General features: G+C 46.1%; 1 protein-coding gene and 1 long non-coding RNA gene across 5 annotated transcripts in view; one reads left to right on the top strand and one right to left on the bottom strand.

Moving 5' to 3' along the window:
• The window catches only part of LPIN1 (lipin 1), a 149,025-nt gene that overhangs the window by 29,262 nt on the left and 101,500 nt on the right, over window positions 1–18,263 (top strand). For 2 of the 4 annotated variants that reach the window (XM_055251550.2, XM_055251548.2), the window contains exon 2: window positions 6,914–6,970. The exons of 1 other annotated variant lie outside the window; for it this stretch is intronic. In XM_055251550.2, coding sequence (XP_055107525.2) covers window positions 6,914–6,970 — 57 coding nt within the window. Of the gene's footprint in view, window positions 1–6,913; window positions 6,971–18,263 lie in introns of those variants that run through there. One more of the 4 variants, XM_063622828.1, reaches the window with a different exon arrangement.
• LOC129467259 (uncharacterized) overlaps window positions 13,655–18,263 on the bottom strand; it is a 30,839-nt gene continuing 26,230 nt past the window's right edge. Inside the window, exons 5-7 of the long non-coding RNA XR_010116962.1 lie at window positions 17,376–17,658; window positions 15,433–15,741; window positions 13,655–14,072 (exon numbers count right to left, since the gene is read on the bottom strand). This is a non-coding gene — a long non-coding RNA (uncharacterized lncRNA). The remainder of the gene's footprint in view (window positions 14,073–15,432; window positions 15,742–17,375; window positions 17,659–18,263) is intronic.

Below are 18,263 nucleotides of genomic sequence, written 5' to 3'. Positions count from 1 at the left end.
GGCCAGACCCCCTGAGGCCACTGTAGGGCCCTGGAATTTACTGAGCAGACCAGGGAGCACGGGAAGTTTTGAGCTGAGGGGTGGCGTGATCTAACATTCCAGAAGGTTCCTCTGGCTGCTGTGAGGAGCAGAGCTGGTGAGGAGCAGAAACAGACTGGCTGTGGAGCCATTGCTGGAGCTGCGGGAGAGAGCAGCGTGGCTGGGACTGGGTGGTGGTGCATGCACGGGGAGAAGTGGTCGGGGTCCCCCACTGGAGGTGGAGCTGCAGGATTTGCTTGTGACTGGATGTGGCTTGGGAAGGGAGAAAGGGAGTGGCCAGGGCCCGTCCCAACCAAGCGCTACTGCTTCTTGCGAGCACCCCAGGTGCTCACCTGCCTGCTGGGATGGACCCTACCATTGAGCCAGGCAGGATTACTTCCTTCAAATGACTCTTCTAACATGTTTCAATGATGAGTGAGTGGTCTCCGCTAATTATGACTGAGTAGGCCCCTTAGAGAAGCCTGGCTGGACTTCAGGAGTTTCATGTGAGAAGATCCTGGGGAAGTGAACTGAATTGGGCTTCGCTGAGAAAGATCCTGAGTGATGATCACAGTTTTGCATCAGATCCGCATCCAAGACCAGCTGTGTCAGGCAGTGGGACAGCAACCTTCACCTAGACCCTTGGAGGTCATCTCTCCTAACTAACAGGACAGAGAAGGAAATTAGGCCCTAAGAGGAGCAGTGACCTGCCTTCAGCTACCCAGGGGATGGGCATTACCCTTCACTGTCGGCCCCCCCACAGCTGGAATCCAGCAGATTGACTGTCATCAATTTCACTCTTTGCCTACTGCACTGTGGCCTTCTCTTTGGAATGCTGAGTCAGCACAGAGGAGGGTGATTATTTGCCAAGGGGGAACTCTGAGAAGTCCCCATGGAGAGCTGATTTTTGAGTCATGGAAATGACTCCAAGGACAGATTTGGGTGGAGGGTCAACCTTCGACTGGGAGGAAGCAGGGGGAGCCTAGTCACTGAGAGGGGAACCATGTACATGTCCCTGGAGTGGAGAGTGAGGCATGGGACAGGAGGTGAGGCAAGGGGGCAGGCAGGAGTGGATCATGCAGGGCCATGCATGCCAGACCTGGGCCTTGACTCCTGGGCAATGGGGAGCCATGAAAGGTTTTCAGCGGGGAATGATGTGGTGTGATGTGCTCAATGGAGCAGGAGGCACTGGAGATGGAGACCAGCTGTGTTGCACTTGGCCAGTTAGGTACCCTTGCTTTGGTATAATCCAGGAATTTGATACATAAGAAAGCTGACCCAAAGAGGGGGAAAAACTTGCCAAAGTCACCCAGCAAGCCAGGGTTAGAGGTAGAACCCAGTTCATCCACCTCTCAATGGGAGGAAGGGAAGGTGATGATGATGATGGTGGTGATGATGATGACAATGATGATGATAACAAATATATATTGAGCACTTGACATTAAGTATCTTCTTTAATCCTCACAAGGGCCCTATGACAAAGCTAGTACTATTACTATTGTTATTATTATTCCCCTTTTATAGAGGGGAAATGGAGGCTCAGGAATATTAAATGAATTGCTCAAGACCACACAGATGGTAAGTGGTGAAGCCAGCATTCTACCCTAGATCATTCTACACAGTTTGACTCCAAAACTCATGCTGGCGACCACAAGTGGTTATCTCATCAGATTTGCCAGAACTATCCCAGAAGGAGTCCTCATACATAAAACATCATCCCTTCCACCCCATCTCTCCCCTACTCAGAGCAAACGTTCCTTTATCCTCTTCCTTTATCTCAACAGAGGGTACCAGGCTACCAAAGAAAGGGGGTATCATTGTTGGAATCATGACGTAGGAGGGTGTATGCATGTAGATGCAGAATTTTGGAGATGAAAAGCCCTTAGAAACCACCGAGTGTAACTCGAGCCTCTGTTAGATGGAAAAACTGAGACCCAGAGAAGGGCGGTCCCTTGTGTATTCCTTGCAACAAGTTAGCGACACCAGCGCTAAAGACCGGATTGCCTGATCCCCAGGCCAGGGTTCTCCTCTCACATTTTGGACAGTTCCTACACATTCCTGGAATCCTCCACTGGACTGTGAATGGGTTTTCCCAAGAAAGCCGACCGTATAAACCAACCATAATGCCCTTAGGTCCCGAGTTATATGCTGCCATTATTTCTTCAGTTACGCTATAGTTTTCTCTGCCTCTCTTGTCCTGGAAAAGCTGACTTTGGTAGTACTGTTTCTGTGTGAAAATGTTACCCTGCTTTTACAAAAATCTACAAATGAACGTTGGACACCCCATTTGTAAACTGGGAGCAGCCTGCGACTTTGAGCCTGATAATCTGGAAACATTACTCTCTGAATTCTCTCTTTTCCTTCTGTGTTTGTAAGATTTCTGCTGTTTAAGTGTTGCACCATCAATGAAACAGCAGCAAGAGCTTTGGAGTCCCACAGACCTGAATGTGAATTTGGACGTAGGCTCCAGATATGTGACTTCCAGCAAATCATGGCAAGAACTGTAGCAGTGAGCCCAGCCACATGAAGATTACAAGAAACTGTGACCTGGGTCTTAATCTTAATGAGCCTGTGATGGGAATTCAATTTCAGCTTCATTGAGTATCTACCATGAGCTGGTCATTTTCAAGTACATTTTCCATCTGACTGTCATAGCAGAACTTACATGAGGTGGGTAGTATCATGTAAGTTCTTTAGGAGAGAAAATTGAAACTCAGAGAGGGTAACACAATGGTAAGTCTGATTTCACTCTCAAGTGGCAGAGGCCCTGACTAAGACCAGTCTTAGAGGTTCTATTTTGAGTACTTTTTGCACAGTAGTAATTGGCATAGTCAAGGGAGCAAGCAAACAACATAACCCAGAGCAAGATGGCAGGAAACTGTCCATCTTCCATTTGCTCATCTATCTACATTTACTGTGTTCATTCTCTAAGCATTTTCCCATTTTTTCTATTTATCACATCATATCTATCTATGTATCTATCTATCTATGTATCTATCTATCTATGTATCTATCTATCTATCTATCTATCTATCTATCTATCTAATCTAATCTATCACCTATCTATCCTCTGCTGTATATATCCATGGACAAAAGATGGTTCAAATCACAACAGGATTTCTGTTTCAGCCAACTTGGGCTATTATAAGAAAAATATCATAAACTGGGAGACTTAAGTAACTCAAATTGATCTCTCATAGTTCTGGAGGCTAGAAGACCAAGATCAGGTGCCTGCATGGTCAGGTTCTGGTGAGGGCTCTCTTTCAGGGTTTGCAAACAGCTGCCTTCTTGCTTCACATAGCAGAGTGAGATTATCTTTCTCCTGTCACTTCTTCTAAGGGTAGTAATCCAATTTATGAAGGCTCCATCTTCATCACCTAATCACCCCCCACCTTCTGCAAGGCCACACCTCCAAATACCATCACCTTGGGGATTAAAACTTCAATATATGCATTTATGGTGGCAGGGGTGTGGGTGGGGACACAAATATTTAATCCATAGCAGTTACATAAATCTATGTTAAATGAGAAATAAAAAGAAGAAAGAAATCAAGACAAACAATAGAGTTGAGAAGGAGGCTAACACAAGCATGTGTTTCATGGACTCTGACTCATACTGAGAAAAGGAACGTGGCTCTGGCAGCCAATGCACTGAATAAGGACCTGAACAATCATACAGCTCATGGTTCAAGCAAGGTAGAAGCAAACCAGCTGCTCCGAAGATGCTCACCTATTTCTGATCTTGAATCTTCCACTTCATGACCATCATCCAGGAGTAGCCACCGACATCTGTATGGTACGTTACTGTTTTCACAGTATTCTATCTTTTGATTCTCACATCAGTTCTATGAGATAAGTATTTTATTGTTAGCCTTTCTTTAGAAATGAGAATATTGAGGCTTAGAAAGGTAATTTCTTGCCAAAGGCTACACAGCTCCTAGTAGAAGAACTGGAGTTCAAAGCCAGGTTCAGTTTTGGCTTCCACTGTGACTGCCAACTGCTTGATGCCAGAATCTAAATGGCTGAGCTTCACACTTTATGTTGGAATTTCAAATTACAACAGACAAATAGTTGTGGGCAGAATGAGCCTATTTTCTACTTAGCTGTGAAAGAAATTACTGTTGAAATGTACTGGGTCACCATTTTTGGTGTTCTTATGTTTATATTTAATCTCTGAATTCAAACCAGACTCTTGGGGGTCAGAGTATTGCTCCTCTGGCAGCGTGAAAATATATCTTGTATTTGATTTAAAACTTCATTTTGAATCAGGGCCAAATCCCAACACCATGAATTTAAACTGCTGGCAGCCTTCCTAGCCTACCTCGTGAGTGCAAAATCAATCCAATTATTGTACGCAGAGAATTCTGGTGCCCGTGTGACCGTGTTGGTGGCCCCTGAAGAATTTGAGTTGGATGGTCCAGAATATCTGTACCCAAGTTGCATGACTTTTTGCAGCATGCTGAAATAGTCCACAGGAGCTGAAATAGAAGCAGCAACTGGATTCCAAGAAGTGTTTCAAATGCATTGCTCAGTTGAAATGAGGACTTCATTAGCTGCCATATTAAGCAACATATAGATGAAGAAATCAACGGCCTTACCCCTGCTACCCCAGCAAGGATCCAGATTGGATACAATCCTATAACACACATCTGCCTTCTTTCCCTGGTTCTGTCTTAAAGGAAAATCTATCCTTTTATTTTGGGTGTGGTTCCAGGAGACTAGTATATTCCTCCCTAAATTTATCCCTCCTGCTTTCCTAATTTAGTGAATGAACTTCAGGCATCCTTGAAACTTCCCTGTACTTCAACCCGCCAATCCAAGCTGCATATCATTTCCTGGTGATTCTACCATGTGGTTGTGTTCAGAGCTCATCTTCCTCTTTGTCCCACTGTCATCACCTTGGTCCATATCCCTTCACTGCTCTGCCTCGAATCCATCCTCCATGCAGAGGTCAGTGTGGTCCTTGTAAGACAAGATCTGATCATCCCTCTCCTCCTCTGTAGTCCCCAGTGGTGCACAGTGACTGCTCTCGCACTGCTCTGAGAGCCTCACGGTTTCTGTAGCCAAGAATCCAGGCCCCTTCCCCATTTGACCATAGCCATTTCTCTTTTTTCTAATTACATAATGGGCTCCAGCAAGAGTTGTTGTTTGAGGAGGGCATTCTTAAAAAAATGAAACTGGCTGGCTTACAGCACAAGGCCAGAGGTCCTCCTGGGAGCATACGAGGCCTTCGCCATGCTGGCCTCACTGTCCCCTGCCTCCTTGCCCCGTGGTCCCTCTGGTATCCCCTCGTGCCCACTGCATGTGCTCAACTATTCTGGAGTCATGAGGGGCACCTTGCTGTTCCCAACACATGTGCGATGACTTCGTTACTTTGAATATGCTCTCTGCTCTGCCTGGAGTGGCCTTTCTTGTCCTCTCCTCTCCCGGAGTTCCCACTCACCCTGCAGAGGCAGTTCAACTGTCCCCTCCTGCAGAAGGCACGGAACCTTCCCTATATTCTCTGCAGGCAGATGCTTGGCTTCCTCCTCTGGGCTCTCTCTGGACCCTGGGCATATCTTGATGGTAGCCCTGGCCACAGAGATCTTTGTTACTTGTCTTCCTGCCCTCCACTAGCTTATGTGTGACTTACGGACAAGATTTGCATCTCATTTGTTGCTGTGTTCCCAGTACCTAGCGAAGTACATGACCCCTAGAGCTATTCTTTGTCATGCTGTAAAGCAACACCATTAACTAACAGTCAACAAATATGTGCTGGAAAAGCTAAGTGGGTCAGATGAATATGAGGTGGGGTGCAGGGCCAAGGAGGGACAGGACAGGGGAAAAGGTTTAGGGGCTTCTGGGGCTGTTTATTCTGGGCTGCTGGCAGTTGAACTCAGAGCACACATGTTTTTGAGTATAATTTAAGTAGAATTTTAGGCCTAGGACAATACATCCCTTAGGAAGGCTGGGCCTACTCCGTGTGCCCTTCGTGCATTTCTAACTGGGACACTTGTGAGAAAGAGGTACTGTACATGTCCTACCTGCTAGGATAACGCCACGCCAACAGTCCTAATAGCTAGTACCTGAATTGGGCTTCGCCCTTTTGCCTGAATGAGTTCACTTAATGTTCACAATAACTCCTGTCGCTCGGCAGGGCAGGGGTTATTTTTACCCACATTTTACAGGTAAGAAAACAAGCCCTGTGGCTAAGAAACAGCAGAAGCAGCACTTGAGTCATGTCTTCTGACTTCCAATACCATTATTTTCTCATGCGGCCTGACCTTCTTATACCTTTGCCAATAGGATCCACGTGCTTTGGGGAGGACGTGAAGATGGAGAAAAAGTGAAAGGGTCAGAGAGACAGGGCGTTTCCAACCTCATAACGCACCCTATGTAATCAACACATCATAGTTGAATATTCTCAAAGAAAAGACACCACATTCTTTGTGTTTGTTTGAGATGGATTTTCACTCTTTTGCTCAGGCTGGAGTGAAGTGGCACTATCTCGGCTCACTGCAACCTCCGCCCCCAGGGTTCAAGTGATTCTCCTGCCGCAGCCTCCTGAATAGCTGGGATTATAGCTGCCCACCACCATGCCAAGCTAATTTTTGTATTTTTAGTAGAGACAAGGTTTCGCCATGTTGGCTAGGCTGGTCTCAAACTCCTGACCTCAGGTGATCTGCCTGCCTTGGCCTTCCAAAGTGCTGGGATTACAGGCATGAGCCACTGCGCCCAGTCACAAATTCTTCTTCTTTTTTTTTAAATTGACATATAGCTTACATACCACCGAATTCACCATGTTCAGGTGTAGAGTTCAGTGAGTTTTTAGTATATTGGCAAAGTTATGCAACCATTACCACCACCTAATTCCAGAACATTTCTATTAATTAATTTATAATGTTTTTGTTTTTCAGATTCCAATAATGAGAGACCCTGGGTGGATTCGAAATGTATGGTCTTCAAACATTAATGTGAGTACCATTGTGATAGAATGTCCTTGTTACGCTTTTACATTTTAAGATTAGAGAAAATACTCCATGTCCAATTGTGGTTTGTCGCCATGGATATCTGCAGTCTCCAAAGCAGGCCTATTCCTTTCCGTGGATGCTTTCAGAGATTGCCCGCAGCACTTTCTGGATGCTTGATTAGCTCCCCATGGAGCTGTGAACATTTTGGCTGATTTCTAATCTCTTCTTCCTGAGATGAATCCTCCTTCAGGCAGAGGTAGGCGTTTGTCACCTCCCTGATTAAAAAGCCTTCAATGACTCCCCAGTGCCAGGAGGAAGAGGTCTGCATTCACACTCATGTCATTGGTTGCCCTTACCGGACTATCCTTACCACAAATGCAGATGTACGTGACTAATAAGAGCCCTTGCCTCATGCCCTGAGCCCATCAAGGCCCTTCCCCAGATTCTGCCTCTTCCTCCCACCGCAGCCTCTTTGCCTTGCACCTGGTTCCCAGGCTTTGGTGCACGCAGCCCCTTCAGCATCTCTGGGATTGTTTTTCATGCTTTGCTTTCTGTCTGCCCCCGAGGCTGTCTTTTTGGTTCTTCCTAGACCCCATGTTCCGCAGCCCAAAGGCCATCACTACCCTCACTCCTCAAACTGTCTGAGCCACTATTGTTTGGGTGGGGGGATATTTTGTTTACAACCCTCTTTGCCCCACTCCCAGAGGTGGTCCCAAACTTCCTCTCCCGTTCCTTTCTCCTCGGGCCTTCACCCTGCCCTGGAGCTATAGCTGAAGCTTCAGGGGCATCATGTAATTTCCTACAGGCCCACAGATCTTACCTCTGAGATTCTTCCACTGTGGGGAAGAGGCTGGAGGCAGCAGGTGTGGATAGGGAGGCTCCAGAGGGGCTGTGGAATGATCCAGGGTAGAAGTGATGACGCTGGAAAGCTTAGTGTCCCTACTGTGGCCTGATCCAAGCCTTGTGGCTACGGAACAAAAGTAACACAGTCTCCACCCTCGAGGAGCCCACAGTTAGAAAGGGACACTGAAACAGAGCGTGGACCAAGGATTTTCAGAGGACACCTGAGGTTCAGTGTGGCTGCAGGCAGAGTGAGAGTTCATCGTTGAGACGAATCCAGAGGTGTCAGTGACATGGATGAAGAAGGCTGCAAGGAAGGCCTGGCCTGAGCACTCTGTGAGGAGCAGAAATTTTATTTCCAAGGGGATTGGCAGGGACTGGGGCCAAATGGAGGCCAGGAATCCTGAGGAGAGAGCAGTTAGTGGCAGTTATGCCCGGAGGGAGAGAAGCCCCGCTCTGTGAGAAGGTGTGGGAAATCGAAGTGACCCCCTTCACCTGTGGGTGGGAGCGCAGGCCCCATAGTCACGGAGGTGGCCTCGGGCAGCTTCCCATGGTTCAGTCCCATTCTCCAGACTGTGGGGCAGGAGCCCATGGCTACCATGTTTCCAGCCCAGCTTCTGGCCCCATGTGCAGGACACACGAGAGGCGGGTAAGGACAGGCAATCTGCTGGCCTCCATCCCCACCCTGCACAGAGCTGGGCTCCCAGCAACACAGAGAGCTCAGGACGGGAGGCGCCAAGCAGGAGGCTCCTGCTTCAAGGGTGAAATTACAGAAAGCCTCCACCATCCATGGTAGGGGTGTTGGATCAGGAGTGCAAAATCTAGGTCATGGCTCTGCCACTTACAGCATGTGTGACATTGAGCAAATTACCTGACTTCTTTGAGTTGCATTCCACATGTGTACAGCAGGATTTCATTGAATCCTAAGCAGAAAGTGCTTGCTGTTCACCATGGGCCTCATGGGAGAGGAGAAGTAGGGCTTGTAACAGCTTGCGTGGGTGGGGGGTTCAGAAGCAATTTCAGAAAAATGCTTCCAAGAGAAGGTGAGTGTTCTGCAGGGTACTGAAAGAGCCATACCAGTTGGCCAAGCACAGAGGTAAGAAACAGCACAGTGTCTTTGAGATTTGAGGGATGTGATTGGAAGAGGGGATGAAAATGGAGGAGGAGGATGGGTACCAATGACCAGGAGGCCTCGTCTGCTTTTCTGAGGACCTTGAACTTTATCCTACAGGTAATGGTATGCAGGGGGAGGGGCAGGTGGATTGAAAGGCCCCAAGCAGGCAATGTCCCCTCCAGATCTGCAGCCCTGTGAGAGTACAGCCATAGGGGCGGGCCTGGAGGCAGGAGGGCAGCTTCAGGTCCACTGTTAGCCTGGCTGAGTGTGAACTGCCCATGGAACTTCCCAAGGCAGGTGACCAGCTGGCAGTTAGATGCATGGTCTAGAGCCGAGGGGCAAGGTCTGGGCTGGAAACACCGAACTGCAGTCTACAGTGGATGGTGCGGTTCAGGTGTGCAAGGCGGATAGACTCACGCTGGAGGGCACATGGCATGGGGAGGTGGCTGGGGCATCAGGCAGGCTTCCAACCCACACCTCTCCTTCTATCCCGGCATTGATCATTATGTCCCGCTCTCCGTAGAAGGTAGGTTCCTAAATTCCAGGAATGTTTGGTAATGAGAAAACCAAAAATGAGGAGGAAGGGCAACAGGGGAGAAAGTAAGACTCAAAGTCTCTCTCTCCTCCCACTGTCCCTCTCCCTCTCATTCACTCTCTCTCTCCCGCTCTCCTCTCTGTCTCTGTCCCTCTCCCTGACACTGTCCCTCTCTCTCCCTCCCTCCTAGTGACTGTGCCACTGTACTAGGCACTGGGGACACAGTGATGAGTGTGTCATGGTTAATCTTTTCTTTCCGGAGTTCACCAAGCAAGGGAGGGGATAGCGGGATCATAATGATGGTGCCGTGTGACAGGTACTATGACAGAGTTACCCATGGACTCGTGAGTGCAGAGAAGCCAGCGATTCGCTCTCCATGGACTGGAGGCATGTTGAGGGAAAGGTTTTCTAAGAGGTCGAGCTCTTGGTTTGAGGAATCTAACTGTGAAATGCAGAAACCCAAAGAAATACAGACTCACCAACCCACCTCCCCCTGCTCTATCCCCAAACAAGATTCAAGACAGCAAAAGGCCTGGAATGCTGGGACAATTTGCTACACCAGAAGCAGCAACACCATTCATGTTGTGCCTCCCTCTTGGCTGATGTGTACTTTGATTGTGACATTTCTAATAAGAACAATCCCCAGAATTCTAGCTTATCCTGGCCCAGTTACTGGAAACCATATTTTGCTTATTTCTTTTATTTCTTGTCTTTAGGTTTGGGAAAGGACTGGACCTAAATTTTAGTTTTCTTGGAGGAAGCATGTTTTGTCGGGGGAGGAAGTGAAACTTTGTCTAGATTTAGATTTATTTTTGAAAAATGTGATCAAAGCGATTTATGTGGCTGGTCCTATAGAATCAACTGGGAAATACTGGCTCACAATGAAGGCCACAGTCTCCTGTTCCTACCCAGTTGAATGACGCATCTTTGCACATTGCCCTGTGGATTCACGCCTGATAGAGGAGAGTCTGGCTGATTCTACAGAGCATCATATGCCAATGATCTTCTTTCTCATACTCTAGCATTTATGCGTAATCTCATCGTATTTTAGTTTGTTCTACATTCAGATACTGCCTTACTTGTAAAGAGTTTTCTTGGCGGGGAGAGGTATGGAGGGTGTTTTTCCTGGAGGTTATGTTTGCCTCTCTTTTTTATCGTTAGGAGAAATACTACTCCCTGCCCATCCCCCCCACCTTCCAAACACACAATGTCCTTAAACTTTGACATTAGCCTATCACGTGGAAATCATCGCATTCTTTATTTTTAAGCCTATTACTTTGTTATCATTGGGATCTATTCCTTCTATTTGGATGACCATATTTTTCATATGGCTTTTAGAATTTTTAAAAGAGTTTATTTAGCAAACCTTATATAGCAACAATCAGGTGACAGGTTCTTTTTTTCTAAGAGCATTAGAAATATTAACTCATTTATTCCTCACAACGGCCTTCTAAGTTGGTCCCATTATGATTTCTGTTTGAGAGCTGACAAACCAAGCACAGAGAGGCTGAGTCATTTGCTCAAGGTCACACAGCTAGAAAGTGGCAGGGTTAGAATTCAAACCCACAGAGGTCCAGAGACCTTGTTCCTAAGCACTATCCTACCTCTACAGGAGGTTGCCGTCTTTCTGTAGTTTCTAGTTCTTTCCATTGCTTCCTTGCTTTTAGTGCCTTTATCATACTCTCTAGTTTCCCCAAACCGACAGCTCCCTGTGTAGGTAACCCTGTTTTCCCAGGACCTCTCTCCAGGAGATCTCTCTCTTCCTGCTTGCTCCTAAGTCCTCCCACAGAGCTGTCCTCTTGGGAGGTCCTCACTGAAGCCACTGTGACCGGATTGCTATTTTCTTCTTTCTTAGTTTCCTCTTTTACAATAAGCAAAAGCTGGAGTACATTTCCAGGTAACCTCCCAGGAAAAGGGGGTCAGGTTATATATATATATATAATATATATATATTATATATAATATATATATTATATATATTTATGTAATTATATTATATATAATTATATATATATATATATAATTATATATATGAGATGGAGTCTTGCTCTGTTGCCCAGGCTGGAGTAGAGCGATCTCAGCTCACTGCAAACTTCATCTCCTGAGTTCAAGTGATTCACCTGCCTTAGCCTCCCGAGTAGCTGGGATTACAGGCACCTACTACCATGCTCAGCTAATTGTTTTTGTATTTTTGGTAGAGACAGGGTTTCACCATGTTGGTCAGGCTGGTCTCGAACTCCTGACCTCAAGTGATCTGCCTGCCTCTGCCTCCCAAAGTACTGGGATTACAGGTGTGTGGAGATATACTTTGAATCCTTGTGTGTCTTAATCTCTGATTTGGCTTCACATTTGAGTTGGGTTGAATTTAGAATTTGAGGTTGATGTTCATTTCTCTCAGAATTTTGTACACATTGTTCCATCACCTTCTAGCAGCAAATGTTCCCTCTACGCCTGTCTGGCTTTGGTTTCTTTGTAGGTGAGCTTTTATCTTATTTTTTCCTATTGGAAGCTTTTAGGATCTTCTGCTAACTCTTTGTGTTCTGAAACTTCACACTGATGTGCCTTGAGGTAGCCATTTTTCCTTCATCTGCTCAGAACTTAGTCTCTTGGGGGACAATTCCCTTCTCCTCTAATAGATATCAGCTGATGAGATATTCCGAGAGATAAAAGGAAAATGGAAAAACAAGCAAAGGGTAGTGGCTAAGGACGCAAGGAGTGGTTCTCTATCTCTTTTATCTTCTGTTGCCCGACTTTTTTGGTCTGTGATTTGGCAGATTTTGTAAATTTCCCTTTCTATCGTTATTATTTTCACAATCCAAATTGTTTACTTGTCAAACTTCTTTTTTTGTTCTCTAATTATTTCTTCTTTACAGCATTATTCTGTTTTTGTTTTATGAATGAAATAGCACCCGAAATCTGAGCTTCTGATCTGGGGATTTTTTTTTCCTAGTAATTTCTCTTCTGTTCCCTTCTTTATTTTTATTTATTCTGGAATTGTTTCCCGTGTTTGTTATTTTTCCTCTTTCACATTGCAGGGTTTCCTCAAATGCCTGGCACTTTGTGGTTGTTTTTATTTAGCATGGACGGGATAAAAAGCTTGCCTGGAAGCTCCAACTGGAAGAGTTCATTCTGGAATAAAAAGTCCAGGAGCTGGCTCTTATCTGGGGCTCCTGAGGCCAGTGCCTGCTTGAGTTCTGTGGGCAGATGGGCCCCTCCCTCACTGCAGCCCCCTTTGCAGGAAGTCCAGGGTATAGCTTGCTCTATGTTATTTTAGTCAGACTTTCCCTTTGCTTTCACTTTCCAAATTTCATGACGTATCTTCTCCATTGAAGATGCCTCTCCTGTTCTCTACATTGCTGTGAGTTTTAAATTCCGAAGTTTCCTTGAAATTTAATGGGCTATCTGGAGTAAACAGAAAATAAATGCATGTTTGTCTCTTGCTCCGTCTGGCATCTGCCCTGGGGTTTTCTTCCTTGCCTAGCATTGTTAATGGAGCTCTTATGCAGGTGCCCCTTAACGGTCACTGAGCTCTTATCTAGAAATGCACTGTGGTGCCCCTTATAGCTAATTGCTTCTTTTTTTTTTTTTTAAGCATGAATCATTGTGGCATGGATTAGTGACAGGCACTTGCACAATCAGATACAACAATAATGCATTTAATTGGAATCGTATACAGAATGGTCATTTTTTGTTCAGTGAATTCTGAGTTGTGAATAGAAACGTTGTATTAGTGGTTCATTTTAGTGTATATTTCCAATCCTCCCTTTTATCATTCCCTTCTCCCACCCCAGTGGGCAGCTTGCTCTGACTTGTTTGCCCTCCTTTCTCTTACTGGAGACATTATATATTTACTAGATCTTGTATTCCTAGACCACAGAAATCTCTCTTAATTGTTTACCCGTACTGTGCCTTGCATCCTAAAATGGTCCGCAATAAAGGCAATGATACCTTTAACACCAGTATATGCCTAGTTCATTTATTTTTATGATGATGAGTATATTTTAATTATAGTTTATTATTTTTATTATGATGAATATCTTTTTGCAACCAGACATGACCCGTGATATGGTATTTAAGCATTCATTTAAAAATTTTTGTTGAGCACCTGTTAGGGGCCAGGTACTGCACTAGATACTTAAGCAGAAAAGGTCTCTTCCCTCCTATAGCACCTGTCTGCTGGGAAGTAATTCTACAATAATTGTATGCACAAATGGAATGCTTTAATATGTAACTACTTTGAATAAAAGATATGTGAAAAAGCCAGGGTGTCTAACAGGGAGAACTGACATAGCCTGGGAGGTTGGTGATGCTCGAACTAAGGTTGAAGAATGAGTGGCTGTTGACCAGGTGAAGAAGGGGGAAGATCCATGTTGAGGCTGAGCTTGCACAAAGCCCCTGTGGTAGAAGGGAACAGAGCAAGCACGAAGAAATGGAAGCAATGCAGTGCGGCTTAAGCTTAGACCTGGGGAGAAATGGTGGAGCCAGGGCAGCGGTGGCTGCCTACATGTGGTCAGATGTCGGATGCTGGAGCTGGAGCAATGTGGGTGTCTGGCAGAGTGATGTGTGTCGTTCTGAAGCTTTCTAGCTGATCCAGCTGTCTCCTGAGGATGCTGCAGCTGAGTTGAGCAAAGACCAAGCAGATGTACGATGTCAGGTTAGGCATATGAAGCAAGGTGTGAGGGAAGAGAATTCAGACTGAGTAATGTTAGGACAGAGCGAGTCCTTGTCTGCCCACGCCCTGCTCTCTGACTGCCTCCCTCTCTTCCATTTGAGATTCCAGAAACTCCCAACTGATTCCTTATCTAGACTGTGCTGTACTCTGCTTAGAACTTCCTCCAATTAGTTTAGCTGTGCCTGAATCTTCACTTACACGTCCCCAGGGGAGGGAGAGGAGAAAGTATTGGGTGGGATGTTACCTATTTGAAAATCAGGTGAATTCACATTAATTCCTTCTTCTGAAATGATATCAATATCCCTTGAGATGAATAGAGATGCTCTGGGGTATCTCGGACCTGAGATCGACAGTTACTGTACTGCATGCGTGTGTGTGTGTGTGTGTGTGTGTGTGTGTGTGTGTGTGTCAGGGGTGAGGATGCAAGATGATCTGTGCCTGTGAAGTCACATCATAGAGATGTTAATTATAGGTCATGGCTAAAAGGTGTCCTGGTGGTCCTCTGTTTCCCATTGTGTCACTTTCCAGTGTGAGGACCGAGGTCCCCAGATGACTTGTGCAGGGTCTCATAGTAAGGGACAGAGAACTAACCAGAACCCAGGTCCCCAGTTCCCCACACCCTGTCCAGCACACCCCAGACTCCAGAAAGACCTGTGGGATATTTTTTTTAACTGGGCCTATATCCTCACTGTTCTAGGAGGAAAAAGCATAGAGTTTGGTTGAGACCCAGGGCAAATTTAATGTGGAGATTGGGAACAGACACTTTTCCTCTGGCAACTTGGGTCACCTCATGGACAGAGCCTGATGTCTGGCCCATGGGCAAATCTGAAACTCAGAACCTTCAGACAGAGTCCTCCTGTCCCTTCTCTTCTCATGGGAGAGAAGCCCTGGTCACCTAGAAGGGTGACACAAACCTCCAAATGTGGAGAGCATCCTCTAAGCAGGGTGGGGAGGGGAGAGGAGAGGAGCTAATGCCAGCTCAGCACAGAGAAGTTCAATGGCAGCTCTCAGAAGCCAGACTTGCCCATCTCTGCAACAGCCATCATTCATCTGTGGTTGCTCAGGGTGGGAGACAGGAAGCTTAGCACAGAATTATCCAATTGGTTTTGCAAGAGATACAGTAGTTCAGTTTGGAAGACAGAGAAAAAGAAGGAGGGAGCTATTTCATTGACTTAGGGCTGGATGGAGCATTGAAGGAATCTAGCTCCATTTGCTAAGTCATATTCAAGACCCCTCCACAGCCCCTTTCCAACTGAGGGTGCAGCTGGGGGCTTCCAGATCACCTCGACGCCAGCCTGACTTACTCATAGGTCCTTTTCATGGTGATCCCAAATCCATCCAGCTCCATCCTTCCTAGCCTTTGAGATTACAGACAAATGTAATTCTTCCCCTGAATGCCAGCCCTTAGACACTAGGCCTCCACATTTCCATCTCCTATTCCTCACACTGGATTTTCTTTTGTAGATTAAGCATCTTCAGATATCATATTTAGACCATGGTTTGGCCACCCCTGTCGTCCTGGGTCATTCTCTTCCAAACAGGAGATCCATCATCCTCACAGCTCTGCGGTGTAATGGCCAGTAGGGACTGCAGTTTGTTAAGGGTGGTATGACCTGCAGAGAAGCCCAGGGGAAATGAATTCCTTTGTTTCAGGCTAATAGGTATGTATTTGTGCAGCCCAAGATCACAGGGTTGGGAAAATGCAAAGCTACGTGATCTTACTCTACTAAGGCTGGCGGGAGTGTTACATAAGCCGGAATCTTGTAGCTCATTGAACATGCAGGCTTCAGTAACACCCCTTGCAGTCTCAGTAGAACACTGTACACTTCTGAGGATGAGAATCATGATTTCAGAAGCAAGTGAATGTTTTTTAGCTCCCAAATTTTAATAAGGAAGATCTGGAAATACTACAGAAGAGCCTAGCACTTAGAACAAATGATTGGTGAATATTTTAGGAACAATCACATTCTCTTATATAGGACAATTGAATGTGCTAGATTAGCACATGACTTAAAAGGCGCTGTTGCATAATAAAAAGTCAACAAAGCAACGTACAAATCCCACGCTGTTACTAGAACCTACTGCCCTGCCTTTGAACATTACAGCACGCTTTGTAGGACTCTGCAGTGAACACACATCTATCCAAGGTACCATGAACTAGAGACAAAAGAAAAAAAAAAATCTCTTCCCTGTAAGAATCTACCTTCCAAATGTGGCTTTTCCATCAAAGTTCAAAAGCACTGTTCAAAGTGGGGAGAGGCAAGGCAGGTTTTGTATGCCTGGAAGATCAAGAGGGTTGGCTTGACTCTGCATTTTCCCAAAGAGTGAGATGACCCATGGTTCATGAACTGATATTTCTAAGTTGCACCTTCTATCCTGAATGTAGAGATTTGGTACTAGGCATAGTGATTGTGCCTAAGTCTTGCTAATGAGAAGAAAACCCCCTCGAATCCTAAGCATCTATGTAATGACTGGGAAGGAGGGCAGGGCATGGTGGCTCACACCTGTAATCCCAGCACTTTGGGAGGCCGAGTTGGGCAGATCACGAGGTCAGGAGATGGAGATCATCCTGGCTAACACGGTGAAAACCCATCTCTACTAAAAATACAAAAAATTAGCTGGGCGTGGTGGCGGGCACCTGTTGTCCCAGCTACTCGGCAGGCCGAGGCAGGAGAATGGCGAGAACCCGGGAGGCAGAACTTGCAGTGAGCCGAGATCACGCCACTGCACTCCAGCCTGGGCGACAGTGCGAGACTCCCTCTAAAAAAAAAATAAAAAAGACTAGGAAGGAGGAGCACAGGGATGTTCCTTGCTGTTCTGTGAAAAGTTTGGGCTCCCAGGGTCACACCTGAGCAGACTTCTGATGCTTAAGTGGCAGTTCCGTCATATTTTAAAGGATTCCATTCTGTTGAATAACTTTCCATTTTAGCATGTTAAAAACTTCTAATTTTAGTTGACTGGACAATAATTCAAAAATTGTATACTGTAATTATTCATCATTTTATCCCTCTGATTTAGGCATTTCAAAGAGCTCATATATAGGGGCTTGATGCCTTTTTTATTCAACAACATTTATTACAAAAATCTCAATATCAAATTCAGTAGATACATCAAATTTCCGTTAATTCTCTCCCTCAATGTTTCTCTCAGTTTGTTGGAGGGCAGCATTCTGAATTAAAAATCTCTTCTAGTTAGCTTGCTGTGAATTCAGAAATCAGTGAAGAGAAATTTGATTTCGTGAACAAACCTGCCCCTGCTGTAATCCAAGCCTTCTATCGGCCTCTGGTGTGGACCAGGCTCAAGTCTGAATCCAGGGCTGGTCTCCTGCGTGCCCCCTCCTGAAGCCTTGCTCACTCCTCTTCATCTCTTTCTCTCTTCCTCTGAGCACCACCAAATGCTGATGTCACAGTCCCCGTGGGGGGCATCAGAATCCTGCCACCCAACAATGGCTTTTCCCAGGAGAGCCCATGCGCAGGGCACAGATGAGAGCAAGCTGGAGAGGGGGAGAGGATGGGAGGCGAGGAGGCGGCCTGAGGGAAGGAACAGGAGGGAAGAGAGATGAAGGGCAAGACCGGGGCCAGCCACGCCTGTCCTAACAGCAGCTACCCAGCGGTGGCCCAGCCTGCTGAGAACTAGAAAATCAGAAGAAAAAAGAGAATCCACCAGGAGACCCAGGTTCCCATGAGCAGGGGCCTTTATCTGAAGTTAATGGAAGCTGAGCCGGGTCCTGACAATGTACCTTCTGATGGGGAGATGAGACTTTCCTCTGAAAGCTAAGGTAAAGGGCAGGCAGAGAGGGTGGGGAATCACGATGCTTCCAGAGCTTCCCGGTGACGCAGGTCAACATGTCCCCCATCGGGCTTCTCAGGCCCTGGCTTGCTGAAGGGGGCAGTGACTGGAATTAGGGGAGACTGGAGCCGTGCAACAAGATGGGGAGTTTTGATTCTGTTCTCCATTTGCTGGTTCGCTCTGGGCTTTTAGACAGGTCTCGCCAGCTTTTCAGTGTAACTGGATGCTTTCTCAAGGAATTCTTGTAAGAATGATAAACTATGATCCACATTTGTAAAATTCTAATGTAGACAATAATTTTTTTCCCCAATATTTTATTAACATGGGGAATGCGTGGCTGGGTGCG

Source organism: Symphalangus syndactylus, chromosome 18 (assembly GCF_028878055.3).
Source record: "Symphalangus syndactylus isolate Jambi chromosome 18, NHGRI_mSymSyn1-v2.1_pri, whole genome shotgun sequence".
NCBI classification, from domain to species: Eukaryota; Metazoa; Chordata; class Mammalia; order Primates; family Hylobatidae; genus Symphalangus; species Symphalangus syndactylus.
The sequence above is the reverse complement of the archived record's forward strand: the minus strand, read 5'-3'. Positions and strand labels throughout refer to the sequence as shown.